The sequence below is a fragment of the Bidens hawaiensis genome, unplaced genomic scaffold (assembly GCF_021521415.1).
Source record: "Bidens hawaiensis isolate Kalapana, Puna unplaced genomic scaffold, B.hawaiensis_p1.1 tig00061155_1, whole genome shotgun sequence".
NCBI lineage: Eukaryota > Viridiplantae > Streptophyta > Magnoliopsida > Asterales > Asteraceae > Bidens > Bidens hawaiensis.
The window spans coordinates 10,534-32,160 of NW_027501014.1; the positions used below are offsets into that span (position 1 = coordinate 10,534).

At 34.3% G+C, this 21,627-nt stretch overlaps 3 protein-coding genes across 3 annotated transcripts; 2 read left to right on the forward strand and 1 right to left on the reverse strand.

Moving 5' to 3' along the window:
• The first annotated feature begins 2,632 nt into the window (after positions 1–2,632).
• On the forward strand, positions 2,633–5,988 carry LOC143603285 (glyceraldehyde-3-phosphate dehydrogenase GAPCP1, chloroplastic-like). The gene is made up of 13 exons (XM_077080121.1): positions 2,633–2,804; positions 3,078–3,145; positions 3,260–3,298; positions 3,960–4,060; positions 4,160–4,272; positions 4,339–4,438; positions 4,517–4,663; positions 4,742–4,802; positions 4,903–5,000; positions 5,134–5,276; positions 5,351–5,434; positions 5,508–5,597; positions 5,678–5,988. The coding sequence occupies exons 1-13, from the start codon at positions 2,665–2,667 to the stop codon at positions 5,733–5,735; spliced, it is 1,242 nt and encodes a 413-aa protein (XP_076936236.1). The 5' UTR covers positions 2,633–2,664; the 3' UTR covers positions 5,736–5,988.
• Positions 5,989–11,373: 5,385 nt separating this feature from the next.
• LOC143603284 (glyceraldehyde-3-phosphate dehydrogenase GAPCP1, chloroplastic-like) lies at positions 11,374–14,906 on the forward strand. The gene is made up of 14 exons (XM_077080120.1): positions 11,374–11,539; positions 11,604–11,671; positions 11,761–11,828; positions 11,937–11,975; positions 12,182–12,282; positions 12,563–12,675; positions 12,778–12,877; positions 12,950–13,096; positions 13,176–13,236; positions 13,360–13,457; positions 14,060–14,202; positions 14,296–14,379; positions 14,494–14,583; positions 14,672–14,906. The coding sequence occupies exons 1-14, from the start codon at positions 11,453–11,455 to the stop codon at positions 14,727–14,729; spliced, it is 1,257 nt and encodes a 418-aa protein (XP_076936235.1). The 5' UTR covers positions 11,374–11,452; the 3' UTR covers positions 14,730–14,906.
• A 1,382-nt stretch (positions 14,907–16,288) lies between these two features.
• LOC143603287 (uncharacterized) lies at positions 16,289–20,386 on the reverse strand. Its single transcript, XM_077080122.1, has 11 exons — positions 20,361–20,386; positions 19,472–19,533; positions 19,183–19,322; positions 19,039–19,097; positions 18,844–18,867; positions 18,514–18,596; positions 18,363–18,427; positions 18,209–18,258; positions 17,847–17,948; positions 17,693–17,752; positions 16,289–16,605 (listed from the first exon to the last, which is right to left on the reverse strand). The coding sequence occupies exons 1-11, from the start codon at positions 20,361–20,363 to the stop codon at positions 16,480–16,482; spliced, it is 774 nt and encodes a 257-aa protein (XP_076936237.1). The 5' UTR covers positions 20,364–20,386; the 3' UTR covers positions 16,289–16,479.
• Between the last annotated feature and the right edge of the window lie 1,241 nt (positions 20,387–21,627).

Genomic DNA, 21,627 nt, shown 5'->3' on the forward strand with positions numbered 1-21,627 from the left:
TTAAAACCACACTAGCCAACGGCTAGTTTTCGCCTCACGGTCCCGGTCACCACCTGATCACGAGAATGGTGTAGTGGTGTGCGCGGCGGCCACGTCAGCCACGCCGGGCCAGCCGCACCCCACTACCCATACCCTTAACAATCCTGTAAGACTCAAGGTCTCATTTTAAGATACCTTACTTCCTTAACATTCAGTCATTTAGTCATTTTCACAAATCATACATTTAATGATAGTGAAAGACTTAAAGCACCACATTCCCCCAAAAAGGGAACAACACATTTCAAGTTAAATTTACACCTAATATCACTCAAAACTGATTTTGTAAGGTAGTCAACAATACATCATATTATTACGCATTTTCAAAAAATTAGTTGTTCTTTTAGAAGGAAGAACTTATTATATTTAGGCTATCGTATTTTTCAAATTTGATTAGCTCCGATGCCTTACTCTGGTCAGACTGTGTTGTCTTAATCGGGTCCACGCTGGCTTCAGAGTTTGGCTTTGACGTTTTAAGTTAAGTATTATTAAAAACTCAAAAACCTAATTTCTTGATTTATCTATAATAGAGAAATTTGTTTTCACTCGACAACTTATAATATGTATTTGGTAACATGCCCAAGCTATTAATCTTCTATGAAGGTTTTATTCTTATGTAGCTTCATTATAAACTAATAATACCACTCTAACCTAAAGTTAAGGGATTATGATGATATTTGTACTTACTAAGAGCTACTAGTGATTCGAGGATGATTGAATGTATGATAAGAATTAATTACGAGTCTCACTTTTTCACCACCTTAATATCTAACTTGTCCAAAAGTTATACTTTGATTTATCATTTAATCAAGATTAGTTATCCAAGTTTGCTTAATGATATACTAGTCTCAAAGCTTATATTTTTGTCCACATTAGTTAGAAAGCCACCACAAGCTAAGCTAATGCACCCCAAGTGAATTTGTTATTATTAGACTATGAAGCTTTGAATATCCACATTTGTATCATCAAGATTTTTGGAGGGTCATAGCATCTGGGATATGAAGAGGTTGCAATTGAAAGCGGCAAACAATCCTCAATTGTCACAACTTGCCGTTTACGAGTCATAAAGACAACCTCATTGGCGAAACTTGGCTTAATTAAAATGATAGCCGAAGTCACGTAAAATATATTAGGGGTGTCGGTACTCAATACCTATAAAAATTTTCAGGCAAAATTGTAAAAAAAATCCACATAATAAACGGAAAAACAGGGATGACTGGGGACACCCTAGGTCCCTCCTAACATTCGCCCTAGACAAAATGATCTATATCAGCACAGAGATATTGAGAACGTGAAACGGCACAACAGTAAATACTGAATAGTATGATATAAACAAATTTACTCTCAAATTAAAAGTGGACAAAACAAGTTACAATTAACAAAGGTAATAAATGTAAGGTATGTTTGGCAAAAAACTTTTAGCTACAAATTTTTAAGAAAAAACTCATGTTTAATGAAAAGTCTTGTCTGGTTGCACTAACTTGAAACTTTTAGATTAAAAGAAAAAACTTGAATACTAGGGTTTAAAAAAACTACAAGCTTTTAAAATTTACAATTTTGGTAATTGAACTTCCATCAACTATTTTTAATTTATATAATAATTACACATTTTACACATTTAAACCTTATTCATAAACTACTCCCATGACTTTTTAAGAGGCCATAACTTTTTTGCATGTTAATATTTTTTTAAAAAAAATTGCATCATAAAAACGAGCTTTTTATTCTCTTTAATTTGAGTATGATATTGTTATACTTCTTTAACTTTAGAAAATTAACATATTGTGTGAATACTGGTTAGGATCAGCAACAAGATGAGTCAGACAAGCTTGGGTCACATATCAGACTAAATTAGGGTCGAAACGAGTCGATGCAAAAAGGGCTAATTTAGTTCGGTTTGTGTTGATACAGGTTTGAGTCAAAAGGGGTCAGGTCATTATAAGTTTCAGATTAAAACAATACATCACGCAGGCACCCAACTAGTTTTATTAAAACGTTATCTACTCTGTCAAACATCTAAATATTTTCAAAAAGCTCCAACCAACAGCCATTAGCTAGTTTTGCCAAAGATATGTTTAATCCATCCATCCATCCCTCCACACTAGTTTACTTTACAAAACATAACCCTTTGCCTACTAATTTAAAAATCATTAAAAACTAAAAAAAAATAAAAGTAAAAATAAGTATCTACAATAAAACACACTTTCCATATTTGTTATTTATAGAAAGAGGGGCGTAATTTCCAAGGGAGTTAGGTGACACCCCACTCCACAACACGACACTTTCAACATCATATACTAAGTCCACGTCATCGTTACATGACAAAACCAAGATCTTTACCACCACCACCACCACCGTTACACCACCGCCACGTCATTTTGCTTAAACAGCTGTACCAACCAACCAACCAACCAACCAACCAACATACATACAAATACAATTACACCACCTGCCACCTTAACAATCTCCGCCTACATTCACCGTATAAATATATATACTCATCAACCACCCACCCCACCTTCTTCTTCTTCTTCGTCTTATTATTATTATTATTATTATTATTATTATTATTATCAAAATCAGAACCCATCTCTCTTTCTCTCTCTAGGGTTTTGACTTTTTGACTTTATGGCTTTCTCCTTACTTCTCCGGCCAACCAACCCACCGCCGGTTATTGAATCCTCCCGGCAATCTCTTTACGGCCCTTCATTAGCCACCCGATCGTCTTCGTTAAACCTTCAATTTAGCCCATCTTCCTCTTCTTTACAGTTGAGTATTATTATTATTACTATTACGGGAAAAGTTAATGTACAAACTAAATTAACGTGCTAGAATCAAGTACTGAAATTATATTTACAAATAATTTAATTATATAATTAAACCGTATTACATTACATTATGTTGTATATAATTACACCACTTGATTCTCACACGTAGCACTTTAATTTAATTTGTATTTGATCCAAACCCAATTATTATTATTATTATTATTATTATTATTATTATTATTATTATTATCTGATGAATTAATTGTTTGATAGGATATGTAACTCACGGAGGATTAATCTAATTAAAGCTACTGCTACTCAGACACCCACAATTGTTCCAAGTAAGAATATGTATTGAGTGTATAGAATGCACATGCACTCCACCTGTTCGATCAAATGCTCCAACTGTTTTTCGCTTTACATCTGATGAATTTTGCGTAATTAAATTTTTGTAGAGTCGGGTACCGGTGGGAAGACCAAGGTCGGAATCAATGGTATGCTTTCTCAGTACTAACAAGACGGTAGATGCTAGATAGTTCGTTATTGTTCTTCACCAATGTATGTGTTAATTGTATACATTTAAGGTATATATGATAGTCAAATTGGGGCTTCAGTTGTTAGATTTACTATTGTAGCATTAAACAATTACTTTGTCTGATGATCTGTTCCAACTGAACCTGTAGTTTTGTTCGGTGTTGTAAAAATCGGTATAGGGTAGGATGCCAACTTTACTCGGAAATTGCCAAACTCGGTCAAGTTGGATTTTTGCTGCTTTTCACCAATTTTCGTTGTATTTCACGGAAATACCTTGGAAGACGAGAGTTAAATGATTACCATGTCTATAATATTAAAGAATGAATAACAATTTTGAAATAATTTGGTATTTGAGTATTTGAACATGTATCCTTTTGATTTATATTGATATTCGTGCATTTTATTATGAATATTAGTATACCTATGATATTTGACACATATAATTTCTAGAAAATTAATTTGTCTATAATTTACCACGTCCGAGTACTCGCAACTCCCCAATCGACCGACCTAGCAACGCCTAGTGACTTTGGCAACCATAGTTTTGTTTATTTGATAATCATATATCGTTATGTTTGTCATGGCTAGAGATTGAAGAGAATTGTCGCGTTAACCTTGCAGGTTTTGGAAGAATCGGGAGGTTGGTATTGAGAATAGCAACATTTAGAGATGATATTGAGGTTGTTGCGGTCAATGACCCTTTTATCGATTCCAAGTACATGGTAAGGATGAACTTCACATTATTAATTGGACATATTAGTAGATATGGAGGTTATAATAATGTAGTTGAAAGATAACCATGCGATGAATGTCTTTTTCAGGCTTACATGTTGAAGTATGATTCTACACATGGCCCATTTAAAGGAACCATCAATGTTGTTGATGAATCCACTTTGGAAATCAACGGGAAACATATCAAAGTCACTAGCCAAAGGTATCTAAAAGGTCTTCTTAGTAAATAACATCATATACATTTATCCTAAACTTCATATGTGTTCAGAGACCCAGCAAGTATTCCTTGGGGTGATTTTGGAGCCGACTATGTTGTTGAATCTTCTGGCGTTTTCACAACTATTGATAAGGCTTCAGCTCACAAGAAGGTAAAATTTGAGTTTCTTTTACTTCTTTTAAAAGACATGTGTACCCCTAGGTTGACTTTTGTTGGTGTCAATGTGCAGGGTGGTGCCAAGAAGGTGGTGATTTCGGCTCCATCAGCCGATGCGCCTATGTTTGTTGTAGGAGTAAACGAGACAACCTACAAGCCAAACATGGATATTGTCTCCAATGCTAGCTGCACCACTAATTGCTTGGCTCCTTTAGCTAAGGTACAATTCTTTTGAGTACTTCTGCAATTGTGATTTGTGGTCGCCGTTTCTTTAAATACATGGTTTAATATTAAACAGGTGGTTCATGAGGAGTTTGGTATTGTTGAAGGTCTGATGACAACTGTGCATGCAACCACAGGTCTGTTTTTGTCTTTATGTTTGTACATATACTTGTGCATAAACTTTTCATATGGATTTAAAAAGATCATGATCATATTATTTTGTATGCATTTGTTTAGCTACACAAAAAACCGTTGACGGGCCTTCAATGAAGGACTGGCGTGGAGGTCGTGGTGCCGCACAAAACATCATTCCTAGTTCAACTGGTGCTGCCAAGGTATACAAGTAACTTGAAATCTTAAATTATTTGATCGGTTGAAACTTTAAAGTGAATACTTTGAACTTCTTACTTTGCATATGCTTAGTTTCTGAAAATTGCGACGATTTTATTGTTTATGTTAAAATTGCAGGCTGTAGGGAAGGTGTTACCAGAACTAAATGGAAAACTGACGGGTATGGCCTTTAGAGTCCCGACAGCAAATGTTTCTGTTGTGGATTTAACTTGTCGACTTGAGAAGAGTGCATCTTATGAAGATGTCAAAGCTGCAATCAAGTATGCCATCTTAGATTACCTTATTAAGTGTATTGTAATTCCTGTATAATTAACGGGCTCTCTTTATATTGAAGGTATGCTTCTGAGGGTCCCATGCAAGGAATCCTCGGGTACACTGATGAAGATGTTGTCTCCAATGACTTTGTTGGTGATTCCAGGTCATTCTAGCCTTCATTTTGACTTTTTATTATTTGGGTAGACTGATGAAGATGTTGACTTTGACCTTTTCAGGTCGAGTATTTTCGATGCAAAGGCCGGTATTGGGCTAAGTGCGTCGTTTGTGAAGCTGGTGTCCTGGTATGACAACGAGTGGGGCTACAGGTATCAAACAAATCATGTATTCCTGTTATTTAGGTCCGTCTGGGCTGCTCGAGTGTTTAAAATTGTTTTTTTTTGTGCAGCAATCGAGTGTTGGACTTGATAGAGCATATGGCATTGGTGGCAGCAGCTTCCAACTGAAAGAGCAAAATGTTATGAGTCTTTTTCTTGAAATGATAGTGTAGAATTGAACAGATGGTTTGATATTTGAACCAGACTGGATGGTAATCAATATTACCATGTCTTGCTACAAACATGGGAAATAAAGAGCGATTGCTTGGCATTTGCCATCTTATGACCATTTGAAACTTATTCGTAACCATAAATGGTCGTGAGACACCTCTTGCCACTGATGTTTATCTTGTACTTGCAAAGATGAATTGTTTGTTTTTTAAGAACGAAACCATGTTCCAATCTTGCTTTCAGTAGTTTTCTACTTTTAAGCGTGGCAAGTGGTAAACACCTGAATGTCTAGTACCGTTTTTGCAGAGAAGTCTTATGTTCGAATCTTGTTTCCGCTTATTTATACCATAAGCTCTTGAACACCACCTACGTGTTACATGTTGTCAATTAAAAGATCCCGTTGGTTAGCAGTGACAGGTTCTTGAGTTTTCCGATAACATGTTCTCGTGGTTACCACTTCCCAATGTGTTGGTTTTGGTTGGCCAGAAAAACTTATTTACAAAATGAGATAATGCTAGTGTCTAGCTGTATTCATTGGGTTTCATGTCTGTCTTACTACTGTTGATTTGATGGCTATTGCATGACAAAAGGGTAGAGAGAAAAAAAACATATTTAAGTGTATTGAGACCAAAATAACCAATCTGAACTAATAACCGACGGTTTTCTTTCTTGGAAAATCAAAAGCTACAGTTTGGTTTTGGTTATGCCTCATTCCAAAACTGAACCAAACCGAACCTGTTTATAATATTCGTTGGATTTATGACATGTACTTATTTGAGACGAAGTTTTAGACCAAATTCATTAATAAGTGATTAACAAATATTTCAGCTAAATTCATTGTTTTAAACCAATTTTTTGCGTAACATTTGAAACTAACATATAAAATTGAATATCAAGTTATAAGTCATAACCGAACCTAGCCCATATGTAAAACGGAAAAACCGATATTTCAAATATGGTTCGCTTTGAGCCTATAATCGACCTAAATCAACCCATACACACCCCGAGGATATGTTGTTTTGATTTCTAAATTGTTTTAGAAATCTATACTATATAATAAATAAAACTTTCTTATTGCCACATGTCATCACCATATTAATTCTTATAAAATTTTTCCCTCCCCTCTCTCATATTAAATACATTTATCTTTATTATTAATAATTTTTTATTTTAATTTTTCCTTCCTCTTTCTTATATTAAATACATTTTTTTTTCTTTTTAATCATTCAAACTCTTAAAAGACAAATTAACTATTAAAGTATTCTCGGTGTTTATATTAATTCAAACGACTGGTTTTTTAACCGGTTAAATAATCAAACATGGTTCAAGTCAAAACAATTTATTATTAGAATGAGTTTCGATCCACGGGTTGGTTTAAAAAAGTAGCCATTTACAACATTTTTTTTAATTTGTTAATTAATCAACCCATCATTTATGTTAAGTTCATCATCTTAAAAATCCACAAAAATACTAACACCATACTACATGTTTTGGTTGTTCATGCGGTAAAGACAACTTCTTACCTTTGGAATACAAATGTTAAACGTTAGCACACTGTTAATCAAATGATGAATTGACTTTGTATATCCTTATATTCTTCATATGGTATCTACCAGACATAAAATGATACGTTACAAGAAAGTATTAGTTTCTTGACTTTTTAAATGACCTCAAAATATATAAGGTTGTTAAGTCATAGGTTAGTTCTAAAAGTTGATGTTGAATTGATGCTGATTAAAATATTAACTAGAAAATTGGTCTATGCAATGAAATTAAGCTACATGTGAAAATACAATATGATAACTGTGCTATAGAAGCCGAAATCATATCCGGAAATAATATTGGAACTCACAATTTTATTTATTTTTTAATCCTACACCTTTAGATAAAAGTACTAATGTTAAAGAATGAAATTTTCACTTAATTTTTGTTTGGAATGAAGATTAACAAATGCCAAGGTCAATCATTTTAGATTGTTGGTTTGTTTTTTAGGCAATTTGTTTTAACTCATGACCAGTTATTTGTTGCATTATCTAGAGTTAAAATAAGAAACAATGTGAAACTACTAAGTTTTGAAAAAACAAATAAATTTACAAATAAAATTACACATATTGTGTATCAAGAAATATTTAGAGATTTATAAATTTTTTATTTCTATATTGTATAGTGTGTAATTTATTATACCATATAATATATCTTTATATCTGTTGAACAAATTTTTTTGTATGTCACTAGGGGTGTACACGGACCGGACCGAACCGGACGAGAGCATGTCCGTGTCCGTCTGTTAAGCTTTTGACGGACAAACGGGCGGTTCACAAACACTCTACCGAACGAAAATTCATGTCCATGTCCGTCCATTAAGAAATTAAGTTTGTTCGTGTCCGTCCATTAATATTTTAAACGGACGTTAACGGACAATAATGGGCAAACGGTCACTAATGGACATTAATGGACAAACAAACATGTGAACATTAATGGACATCGAACACTAATGGACAAATATAAACGGTTACATACTAACACCAAGCATATATCTAAACAACTTCACATACAAATTAGGAATTACACCATATAACATCCAAATATACTTAACACTTAATATATTAACATAAAGTGAATCACTATAATATAAGAGACATCAAACATGTGTAGTAATATAAAAGTGTTATTAATAAAACTAGAAATTCCGCAGTTAAATTACAATACTGGATAGATATAAACACTAACGATACCTGACGGACATTACCGGACGTAATCGGCCAAACGTTACCGGACGTTCACGAACACTATCGAACGGACTTGGCCCTTGTCCGTGTTCGTCCGTTAAGCTTACCGAACGAAATTTTTGTGTCCATGTCCGGTTCGTTTATTAAACGGACGAACATAAACGAACTTCTTGCCGAACGGACGCCCGGACGTCCGGTTCATTTACAGCTCTATATGTCACATTATGTTATTGTTTAAATAAATTTATTTATTCCAGCTCATGTACTACACGGGTAGCTAACCTAGTGGGTTAATAAAATGTTATTCGGATCAAACCAAACATGCTCTAGCAACCCAAATCCGAGCCGGATAATCAATGCTATTAGTCATGTTCGTTCAAGCCTTAAAATCATAATAAAATAAATAGTTACTAGACAGTTAGTAAAGCATGACACGTAATCGACATATGTTGTTATCACCCCTGACGTAGAACTATTTATTTCTTCACACTGTAACAATTTTAAATAACATTCGTTTTATTTTATATTGCTAATTATATTGACTGACTTTATACATGTTTTAAATACTAACCTATAAATTAAAGTTAATACATGCAAATTATTTTGTTAAAATAATCCTTTTGAAGTTTCAAAAGTTAAGTAGATTATTAAATGTGGAATATTATTTACTATGCATTTGTAGTTGTCATTAGTGAGTTTCTTAATAAAATAAAATACAAATTTAATTTCGTGCTATGCATAATTAGTTTCATAATATTATTCCTATACTTTATAATGCACATGATGACATGAACGGCTTTGTTAGACAGGTTTTAACAAATATTATGAACTGAAGCCTTAACAGTTGCTAAATTTACCGGGTTTGGCAAGTCAGCCGTAAGGCCCGTAACAACCAGTTTTATACTTTTATTGGTTTTACGAGTTGTTTTGACGATTAACGATTTACATATCTTTTTTTTGTTTTCCAAATAATCGATTTGTATCAAAACTCTAATAATATTGATAAAGATGATGTCTGATTATAACACATACACATAACTACAGTCTACATATCACAAACATGAAAAAGGAAACACACGTATCATAAAGAACTAAAAACCAGTACCAAGTTTTAAGCCTGACCATATTACTAACCCACCAAACTTTGAAAACCAAACTGTTTAACTTCAAACTAGCCAAACCAATCAACTTGATTACCATTATATTATACCATATCAGCAACCAGTCTACAACCCCTCTCTCCCATTCAACAAGCAAGTCAAGAAACTCGCCAATGCTTCTTTCTTAACATAAACCCTAATTAAATCGTGCCGGTACTTGTAGTGACTAGGGCTGTCACTTTTACCCAAAACCCGAAACCCAACCCGAAAAAACCCATACCTGAACCCGAACTAACCCGAACCGAAGTAATTCGGGTTGGTTTTTGGGTTTGATTTATAAGTTTCGGGTCAACCCGAAAAACCCGAATAAACTTGTAGTTTTGGAATTGAAAATGTTATTAGGTATAATAGGTTTAGTCTTAGCCATTAAAGTTATCAGTTGCTGACCCTAATCGATTGTTGTCATTCCAACTATTATAGACCGATTGTTTATTGTTAATTTATGTTTTCCGATTATTACTAGTAGCAACCTTAATCGAACAACCAAATCACGTCAGATTGAAGAAGAATATGGTTCGAGTTAGTTACTTAGTTTTATTCTTTTTTTGAATTTTTTTATGAAGTTATGTTGGTTTATTATTTGATTATTTACGTTACGAGCAAAGAAGAATATGTTGTTTTGATTTTAGCATTGAAGTTTTCTATCTTTTTGTTTTGTTTTTTGTTTTGTTTTATAGGATACTCGAAACCCAATTAACCCAACCCGAATTACCTGAACCCGAAAAACCCATGAGAGATTTGGGTTGGGTTTCGGGTTAAGATTTGAAATTTTGAAACCCGAAGAACCCGACCCGAATAACTCGAAACCCAAAAAACAAACCCGAAGAACACCCATAGTAGTGACGGATTTTAAACATCTAGTATATATGGAACGAAAGTCACAAGACCCAATTTTTTTTCCTACTTCTAAGTTTCGGGTCGAGTAAAAAAATAATTTCAAACCCTAACCTAGCAAATTGAAAGAAATAGAAAATGGTGAAATGCGAATTGCTAAACCTCATCTCTGCTTGCTTATGTTGACTGTTTCGATTAATCGATTTCACTCCCACACAAGTCAGTTCCGAATCTCAGACCTCAGCAAACAGCGACAATGCCCAATCAATCGATTAATCGATTTCGCACCCAACCTATTTTACCAATTCACCTGCTTGCTTCTCAACTTCTATTTTGACTTCTGTGCCGAACCTCACATGTCAGTAAGTCACACAGCGGCCAGCGCAAAACGGAAACTCCGTTTGTTGTTGTGTTTGAACATCGACCAAATTGTGGGGTTGGATTTTGGGCTTAATGTTTAGTTTTTTTTTGTTTAAAATTTATTTGGGCATGGTCTTATGAAGTTTTATTTCTAAACCTTTCTTTATCTTTATGTTTATTTCGTAAACGATTTCTCGTTCTTTGGCTTTAAACAAACTTTATTTTTTTTTAAATCATAGGCTTGAACCCCTAACTGAATTAGTTTGGACATGTTTTAAACACCATGTAAGAAGAGGAGGGGGTGTTATGAACCTTCCTTCTATAAATAATAATAATAATAATAATAATAATAATAATATATTTAGACTCTGCACGTGAGTGCTACTGTATTCGTCATACACAGTTTCATACCAGCCGCCGGCCCTTACTCTTGCCAACCTTCCACCATATTTAAATACTCCACCAAAGGCATAAGCGTCTCTTTAACGCCAAAAGCCATTCTTTTATTTATTTTATATATATATATTATATATATACACCTCCTCTCTTCTAGGATTTTGACCGAACTCAATCACACCAACTCACATTCATTATGGCTTCTTCTATTCTCAGATCCACCAACCCATCACCTGCTCTTCATGCATCACATCAATCATCCTCAAATCCCACACCTTTCAAGGTCCAATCTTGATTCACCACTTTAATCTTAACGTATTTGTGCTGAAATTTTATGTTTTTTTCAGGTGTCATCGTTGAACTTCAAATCCAACGTCTTTGGTGCACCTGTTTCTTCAGAATCTTCATTTTTACAGTTGGGTTTTTGTTTTTACATCTGGGTTTTTAGGGTTTTGATTGATTGATAATGATTTGATTGTTTGATTCAATTGGTTTGGTAATTAGGACGTCACGTGCGTACTGCATTCAGCCGATTAAAGCTACAGCTACCCAGACACCTCCTACTGTTTCAGGTAAGATCATTTATAAGCTTTCTGTAACATGCCCACCAACTGTTTGATGAAATGCCTCACCCAGTTTTTTTTTTTTTTTTTTTTTTTTTTAATAAATTTTTTTTGTAGAGTCCAGCACTGGTGGGAAGACTCGAGTCGGAATCAATGGTATGATTTGTTAATATTTTTATGTGTAGAATTTAAACTGGTGGTGGTTTATTAAAGTTTATAGATTTATTTACTTTTTTAATAGTTGCTATATTTAGATGAAAATGGGAATATAATGGTCTTGCTTATGTGATAAATATATGTTATTTTGTTTGCTTATGTGGGTTGAATGGCAGAGTCTCATTGTACGAACTTGAATCTTGCAGGTTTTGGAAGAATTGGAAGGTTAGTGTTGAGGATAGCGACTTTTAGAGCTGATATCGAGGTTGTTGCGGTCAATGACCCTTTTATTGATGCCAAGTACATGGTAAGGATGAACTTTTATGTCACAGTTTTGTTTGATGGCTACGTTTGACCTAAATCATAAGCGTGTTTTGTTTTGACTAAAATCACATTTTACCAGTAAATGCTCCGGTAGCAGAATAAAAATCGATTTCTTGTTTTCAAAAGTAAAAAAAACTTATATTTATGTTAAGACAAGAAGATAACAAAATTGAAAAAGGTTGGATAATCGAATGCTTAATGTTATGGACGGTTGGATACTTTCACAATTATCTTAATAACCATGAGATGAATACCTCTTTCAGGCTTACATGCTGAAGTATGATTCTACTCACGGTCTGTTTAAAGGAACCATCAAGGTGGTTGATGAGTCAACTTTGGAAATCAATGGGAAGCAGATAAAAGTGTCTAGCCAAAGGTATTAAAGATTTGTCTTTTGTTGTCAAAATTTATCTATACTTTATTATTTGTGACCGAAGCTTTTATGAAACTGATCATAAGCTTCATACTTTGTACTCAGAGATCCTGCAGCTATTCCATGGGGTGATTTTGGAGCCGACTTTGTTGTAGAATCTTCTGGAGTTTTCACAACTCTTGATAAGGCTTCAGCACACAAGAAGGTAAACAATTGAGTTGGTTTGTTAAAGGACATATGTAACCTTAGGTTGACTTTTCATGGTGTCAATGTGCAGGGTGGTGCCAAGAAGGTGGTTATCTCAGCTCCATCAGCTGATGCACCGATGTTTGTTGTGGGAGTAAACGAGACCACATACAAGCCTAACATGGATATTGTATCCAATGCCAGCTGCACCACTAATTGCTTGGCTCCTTTGGCCAAGGTACACATTCTTTTTTAGTTTTCTGCATTTGTTGGCCTCATTTTCTTTGTTTACATTTATGGATTTGTAATTTGTACAGGTGGTTCATGAGGAGTTTGGTATTGTTGAAGGTTTGATGACAACTGTGCATGCTACAACAGGTCTGTCTGCCGCTTTATGTTTGTGCATTTTGGTGTGCATAAATACCCATTTTTTGTTCTTTTCATTTATAAAAGGGTAATGTTTATATTGTTGATTATAATGTTATGTGCATATTTGTTCAGCTACACAAAAGACCGTTGATGGACCCTCAATGAAGGACTGGCGTGGAGGTCGCGGTGCTTCACAAAATATCATCCCTTGTTCGACTGGTGCTGCCAAGGTACGGTATTTTGAACTTGACCTGAAATCGTTTATTTTATGATTGGTGAAAACTTTTGAGTTAAAGTTCTGGAAGTTGCTATTGCCAACACATATACATTAGAATTTCCCTGAATACTATAATACTCCTTTTGTGTAGCTACTTGGGTCATAAGAAATTGGTTTAAACATTTAATTGTTGACGTTTCTTTCAATTATGGGTTTTTATAAGCCCTTTTGTAAGAGCAATATATTTCATTTTGTCTATATTTTCATGCATACACATGGTAAACTTTTTATATTTTAATGTTTGAATCTGAATACTATGTACTTTTTAAATATTATATATAAATAGGAAAGTAAAGGGTATAAGTATTGAGTAGATATCGATTGCTAAATTGGTTTTTTCAGTTAATGATCATGTTTATTATATAATGTGTAATTTGAAGTGTAACAGTTTATTTTAGGGAGCTATTATTGTCGCTTGTTATTGATGGTCATAGGTTCATTCATGTCAAGTATCTTTTTAATTTGTAACTATTACTGACAAGAAACTGCTTGTTTTGATCTGTTACCAACCCTCCTAAATCACCGTCTCTAATCATTCATATGTTAAAATTGCAGGCTGTAGGGAAGGTTCTACCAGAACTAAATGGAAAACTGACAGGTATGGCCTTCAGAGTCCCAACAGCAAATGTCTCCGTTGTGGATTTAACCTGCCGACTCGAGAAGAGCGCTTCTTATGAAGATGTTAAAGCCGCAATCAAGTATGCCATTTAAGATTACCTTATTAAGTTTATTGTAATTACCATGTAATTAGCAAAAGTTGACTCATAAATGGTCTTTTCTTTATATTGAAGGTATGCCTCTGAAGGTCCCTTGCAAGGAATCCTTGGATACACCGATGAGGATGTTGTCTCCAATGACTTTGTTGGTGATTCCAGGTCATTCTAGTCTTCATTTTGACTTTGACCTTTTCACGTTTGACATTCTTAAGTCTATATCTAGCAATTCTTGGTTTTCTGGCATATAATGTGTTCTGTTTTTTTTTCTTTCAGGTCAAGTATTTTTGATGCAAAGGCCGGGATTGGGCTAAGTGCATCATTTGTCAAGTTGGTGTCGTGGTATGACAACGAGTGGGGTTACAGGTAACATAACAAATACATGATTTTTTTTGTTCATTTTTAAGTTCTTTGGAAAGCGTATAACTCGCGGTTCATTTGATTTTGTGAGCAGCAACCGAGTGTTGGATTTGATCGAGCATATGGCGTTGGTAGCCGCAACTTCCCACTAATGAGAACGCGTTTGGGAATTTTTGTTGTTGCTGTTCTAATGAAGAAGGATGGCATAGAATCTTGTTTTTGATCTTATGAACTGTTACAAAATGTAGGAAATAAAAGGATGATATATGGTTGGCATTTGCCGCCTGATTACTGGTTTGACATTATTTTCTTCTATGAGTTATACCCAATATTATCAGTATTATCTAAATGTTCTGTTATCATTTACATAAATCATTGCAAACTCAGTAACAAGGTAATTCGTTTTTTTGAATGACCAACAAACAAATTTTTTATTAACAAACCTAGCAGGGTGCAAGAAACCACTAACCAGCAACTACAAACACCAATCAACGAGCGCAAGCTATTACAACCCATGCCAAAACAATCCTACTGTGTTACATACGAAAATTACATCAATCTTCCCATTAATGTCTTTCTTTTCGACCTACTTTTTTAATCCAAAGGAAACCAGACAGACACTTTGATCTCTTCCAACAAGCTATGAACTTGTATCGAAATCCCATTATGCACTAAGGCATTCTGCTTATTCCAATACCCCACATCGTAATCAAGCACACCGCATGAAATAATTCTGCCTTATCTTTAGGAATCGACACAAACTTATGTAACTCTACCAAATCCCGAACATAGGGGTGTTTGGGATTGCTTCTTAAAAGTGCTTATGGCTTTTTGGAGAAGCTTTTAGATGCTTTTGGAGGGGCATTTTGGATATTTTCTCTCTCCAAAAAGCCATAAGCACTTTTAAGAAGCAATCCCAAACATGCTCATAAAATGCGTAAATATTGGGTATCTACTACGTTAAGAGATCAAACTCCACACCATTTGAGCTAGCCCACATGAGATGAATACACGGTCAACCGGTTCCTCTTCGCTTTCACAATTCGGGCAAATAGACGATCTAACCGGGCAAATAGCCCTCCGAGCCACAAATCCCACTTTTCTTGTACTCTGGTACAACCAAGGGTTATCAACCAACATAGTTTTCAAACTCCGAACTGAGAAGATATTAGAGGAATCCCCACACCATATAAATCACCTTATTATCATTTCCAGGCTCACAAATCACACCATCCAACATGAAAAGCTGATCTGCCAGCGAGCACCATTTCGGCTTTTCATTCGAAAAAAGGCAACCGATCACACAAGGGGCTATTACCAATCCGAACCTCCAGCAAAAACCACGTCTTCTCCACGCTTTTTATAGCTGTTCGGATCAGCTTACTCAAGTCGACACCGGTTGATTCAAGCTCAGGAGAGATTCTTATTATTTGTCGCCAAGGGCCTGCATAGGAAAGTTTTACCGCGATAAAAGACCATGTACAAGAAGAATGATAAAACGACCATATAACCTTCCGCCATAGATTACCTCTCTTGTTTTTAAAACGTCACCACAATTTTGCTAGCAAAGAGACATTTGGAGCCGTCACTTTATCCCATGCCATCCGATTAAGGTCATTCCTTTCACCAATAAAATCAACACTTCGGATATTACCTTATTGATACGCCGGAAAGACAAACACGCAAATTATTTTAAACCGACAAATAAAAATTCAAGAAAAACAACCAAAGAAAGCAGATCAAACAATCCAAACAAGAGTAAATTAAATTATCCCAACAAGGCTATATATATTATGTGTCTATAGACATATATTTTGGTTCTTGAATAATAAATGACTTAACTTTGTCACAACACATTAAGCATCAGACCAAATGTAAGTCTCCAAATCATACAAACATGTTCTAAAGCCACTCCTTCATAACACCCTTCTGAACTATCCTGTTTTCGCCTAGGTAGTCCACAAATTCATCAATCAGATATGGCCAAGCACCGTCTGCATCATAGTTTGATAGTATCGGGTCCACATTCTGCATAAATATAAAAATATGTTAGCGAGCTACGCAAAGCTTCACATATAGCTCGAGAAACCAAACGTACCCTATTACTTACTTTAAATATAATTATCTTTATTTTATACATAATAAGTTGCATGATAAATATTAGAGTAAATTGCACGGATGACGTTTATGATTTGGACCAAATTATGGATTTGGTCCTAAAGCTTTAAATTTTACAGCTATAGTTGTTTGCTTTCAAGGATGGTAAAAAAAAACTTTAACAGAGTTAATTTTAAGGGCACATTAGTCATTTCAAGTTTTAACATACCAACAATAAATTAAAAAAAAAAACATTAATGCCCTTTAAACTAAGTGACTAAATCAACATTTTTAAGTCCGTGAAACGTCCTTGAAAACAAACACGATTGTTGAGAATCATAGGTGTAAAATTTAACACTTAGGGACCAAATCTACAATTTGGCCCAAGCCACAGGGAGCACACGTGTGGTTTACACCAAACGTTATTATATGAAAAAGTTAGGTATATGATATTCAAAAGTTATAATAAAGAATAATTATAAAAGTTATAATTATCATCATCATCATCGTACTCAGTATATCCCACCAATAGCAAAGCTATGGTAGGGTCTGAGGAGGGTAAGATGTAGACAGCTTTACCTCTACCCCATGGGGATAGAGAGGCTGCTTCCGGTGAGACCCCCGGCTCGATAGTAGTTTTGCATCAAGCCTTGGACATATTACATAAGGCACATAGCACTCAATCATCGGGACGCCGGCTGGTTGGTGCATGTACCCTTGTCTTTCGGCTATCAACGACACCACATGATGCCTGATTAACCTTCCATCACTTTTAACGTTATTTTCACAAAATTAGTAAAATAACGTCAAAATTAGTGCAATTTTACTTTTGCCCACCCGAGGGTTCACACATATATACATTATATGCGCGCACCGCAAGCAGGGCACATAAAAGATAATTATAAATATATATAAAGAATAATTATATAAACAAAATATGAATGAAAATAACAAACGAGCCCGAGCTTGAAAAACTATTAACAACACTTCTAATAAGATTTGAGGGCTCGAATCTTACTTTGGCAAATTCCAGTAGTTGAAACCAGGTATCACGTGAAATAGCTTTGTTATGTCGAGCCTGAAAGGAAAAGCAATGCAAAAATTAATCTTTTAAATCATCCCAATAAGGGCATAGATTAAATAAAACGCGTGTGCTACAAATCTAGGGTTACCTGTAAGAACTGACACCAATGATTAACCATCGGCCAATGATTTTCTTCAAACAACAGTTGCCACATCCCTATCGCTGTATCCAATGCCAGAGATTTCTGACCCTGAAATCATAAAAAATATAAATTAATATTATTTAAGAGCATTGCAGTATATAGCATGTAATAACTAACTATATGTATATATGCATATAAACATCAAATGTGCAAGATCTTCACATAAAGAACGAGTGTGTATGTAAATCAGCACATATTCAGCCATTTCATTATGCTGGTTTCTTCCCGTGCTTTTATTATAGCTTTAGTAATAATAAGAAAAAATGTGTAAAAATCTCATAATAAGGTACTTAAATTAGTTTAAGTACCTTCTCCTTTGCCCAGGCGAACGTAAAGTTATAAATCTCCTTAAATTTCTCTGCGACGAGAAAAACAACAAAAGAACACCACATTAGATCGATCTTTAAAACAATGATCACTGTTAAGCAACTAATGATGAAAATAATAAGATATGATACATACGGTCATCTTTCAGCTCAGCACGCATAGATGGAATACGTTCACGGAATTTCTCTAGCGAATCTACCCTGTTATTAATAGATGGTTACTAAATTATTGGATAACATGTCACTCTCAATCTATCAATAAAGATGCGAAACCGAATCGAATTTACCCTAACGACTGCAAGCCACCAACAAATTCCTGCTTTGAGAATTCACACATGGTAGCAGCCTTCATGTGCCACGAAATGACCAACTGAAGTAACAATATCAGCAAAATGTGTCAGCCAAATCTAACATAATTATATTAAAATATTTCTTAAAGATCTTTTGTTTTAAAAAAAAACGATAAATTTATAGAAAGCTTATGTGTGTATAAACTAATATTTTTTTTCCTTTTTCCGACATCAGGGGAATACGCTTCTAATAACTTGGTGCTTGCATAATTAATAAAGTTGTAATTATAAATGTAATCTATTTATAAAACATACAAGTGAACATACCATAACAATGTCTTGAGGATCCACCTGTCAGAACAGAAACAAGTATCAGAATAACATTTAAAAAATTCGGTCGGAAATAATATGAGTATAATTCGCAATTTATATTCAACCTAGCATCTAAATAGCTTAAAATTTTAATCAGAAACCATATAACCACGGATAAAACTAATTTGCGCATGTGTACGTGTGAGATACCTGAAGGTCACTGCAGAGGTTACTAATACCATCAGCCATAATCATATCAGCATAAGGATCTATAAAACAAGATAACAAGCTCACACCAAGAAATCATATTTCCTTTCAAAGATATCAGAATATAAAAACAAATGGTAAATTTACCTTTGTATTTATTATACAATTCCTCAATGTTTCGCGCATCGATGGACGATTTATTCACATGAGGCTGTCGGTAGAAGACATCAAATGCACCATCAAGATGCCAATCACTGGCCTTCAAAGTCGTTAACGCAACTTTTTCACTGTGTTCGCGACAATTAACAGAAAGCACTTAAGTAACACAAACCGTACAAATCCACAAATTTATATTTCTTGAAGCTTTAATAAGTTTTTATAGAACATGTTACATAAATAAAAAGGAGTTAAAATTTTAATCATACGAGCGGATCACCTTGTTCCAGTAATTGTCATAAATTGATGGACTTTGTCCCTCTGCCCTCTGCCAAGTTTGTTCTGTCAATAATAAAGAAAGTAATCAGGATTATAAATAAAAGGAAAATTGGATTTTAATAATCCCTCATTTTTGAAGTTGACCGATTATAATCCCACCTCAAAAAAGTCTTGACACAAGTCCCACCTTTCGCCCTATTTTTTCTCATTTACGAATTTGAAATTGATGTTTTAGGGCTTTTGATCGGAAGAATTATACGAGTCGATTGATGTAAATCTTATTTTGAAACAGTGCTCCAAACGGCTTGATTTCTGCTAATTGGAAGTTTAAACACCGTTTCGTCATTTGGAGCACCGTTTTGAGGTAACTTTTACAACAATCGACTCGTATCATCATACTGGTCAAAAGCCCTAAAACAACAGTTTGAAATTCCGAAAAAATTAACGGAGTTAACTTTTTTTAAGGGGCCCAATTATAAAAAAATAGGGCGAAAGGTGGGACTGATGGCAAGAACTTTTTTTTGACACGGGATTATCATCGGTCATCTGCAAAAAAAAAAATAAATAAAAAAAAAATAAAATAAAATTCCATTTTACCTAAATAAAACTACCAATTCTAAATTAGGTTAACTTTTAATATACAATCAATCATTCAAAAACATAATAATAAAGCACATTAATTTATCAAATAATCTATAATCCATTGAGTTGAATAGCTTTCTTGTAACCATAACAATCATACAAAGAGGAAACAAATCCCTAACCATTAAAATTGATAATAATTACACAGTTTAAAGAAAAAGATTCAAACTTTATCAAAAAATCGATTATAAAATGATTAAAAGACAAGAAATTGCAAGAAATTAAGTGAAAATGATGAACTGACTGACCATGGGTTTGAAACCCTAATCGCTAGGGAGTTGAATAGTTTGGTTTGCTTATGGGCAGTGCTCACAGCTTGCTTCAATCTCCACCGATTCTCAAATATTAATGATGGGAGAAGACAGGTGTAATGTAATCTAATACCAGTTTATTACCATCATTTAATGCATATATATCATTTATTATATATCGAGTAATTAGATTTAAAACCTGACTCAAACGGTTTTTTATAATGGTGGGCTCTCTTTTTTATAACGTTTTTAGGCGAGTCAGTTCAGGGACGTTAAAATTAATATAGATGGTTAACATCTAATATCGAGAAGGCGTATTTGAATACTGGGTGGTTTTCAAATATTGTTAAAAATATGAAATCCTAATAATTGGTCATAAGTATTATTATTTATTGTTATTAGGTTAAGAGATGAAACTTGACATCTTTGAAAAGAAAAAAAAGATAAAAAAGAAGATAGAATTTGAAATTTGAATTTTGGTGATTAAGTGATGAGATGATCAAGTTTAACAAACCACCAAATATCACCTATAAACCTAATTTGTCAACTCTATTTTGTTTTGCGATTTCAAGACACACAGGAGAGAGAGTAGGGGTGTTGAGAGAAAGATAAATGTGGCGATTGGGTGGCTAGAGGCGAAAATAAGGTGGCAGTGGTGGTGAGCTGCGATTATTGACGGGGCCGTGTGTTGTTGACTACAACAGTGAGTTCGGATTGGTGTAGGAGTGACAAACGGAAACGGGTGAATGGCTACTATCCGGGGTTGTAGACAATCAAGGAAATAAACAATAAAAAGTTGTGGGCGGATTGTGACATGAATGGGGAACGGCCAAGCGATTCGCATAAGCGGCCTACTAAAAATGTAAGGTAAAGGCTTCATGACTCAAAGATTTGGGGTATAATATATGGTAGTAATGAAAAACAAACTAAATGGATTAATAAAGTTTATGTATTAGAAATTGAATTGGTTTGAGTTTTTGAGTATTTGTGAGGTTTTAGTCATGTGGGCTTATTTGTGTAACGGTTGAAATATGACTCAAAAGTAGGATGGAAGATAGTTTAAACAAGAATCATGTATTTATAAAAATATAAAAGAGTCTCGTGTTAAACCCATGTGGGGAGTGTGGGGGTTTGATGAAAGAACTTGACTGATAACAAGCCGAGAACGTTGACACCAACCAATCGTTTAGAAGATTTATATTTGAATGTAAACTGATTAAGAAATATCACGGTTATCGGACACTTAAACTATTCAATGGCTATA

Excerpts from the sequence above, each read along its gene's own strand:
- LOC143603287 (XM_077080122.1), bottom strand. Across the intron at positions 18,597-18,843 it reads ATCCTCAAGACATTGTTATG|TTGGTCATTTCGTGGCACAT; the intron begins GTATGTTCACTT and ends TTGTTACTTCAG. Across the intron at positions 16,606-17,692 it reads AACTACTGGAATTTGCCAAA|AATGTGGACCCGATACTATC; the intron begins GTAAGATTCGAG and ends ATATTTATGCAG.
- LOC143603284 (XM_077080120.1), top strand. The coding sequence starts at position 11,453 with ATGGCTTCTTCTATTCTCAGATCCACCAACCCATCACCTGCTCTTCAT. Across the intron at positions 11,976-12,181 it reads GACTCGAGTCGGAATCAATG|GTTTTGGAAGAATTGGAAGG; the intron begins GTATGATTTGTT and ends TGAATCTTGCAG. Across the intron at positions 12,283-12,562 it reads TTATTGATGCCAAGTACATG|GCTTACATGCTGAAGTATGA; the intron begins GTAAGGATGAAC and ends TACCTCTTTCAG.
- LOC143603285 (XM_077080121.1), top strand. The coding sequence starts at position 2,665 with ATGGCTTTCTCCTTACTTCTCCGGCCAACCAACCCACCGCCGGTTATT. Across the intron at positions 4,273-4,338 it reads ATCAAAGTCACTAGCCAAAG|AGACCCAGCAAGTATTCCTT; the intron begins GTATCTAAAAGG and ends ATATGTGTTCAG. Across the intron at positions 4,803-4,902 it reads AACTGTGCATGCAACCACAG|CTACACAAAAAACCGTTGAC; the intron begins GTCTGTTTTTGT and ends GCATTTGTTTAG.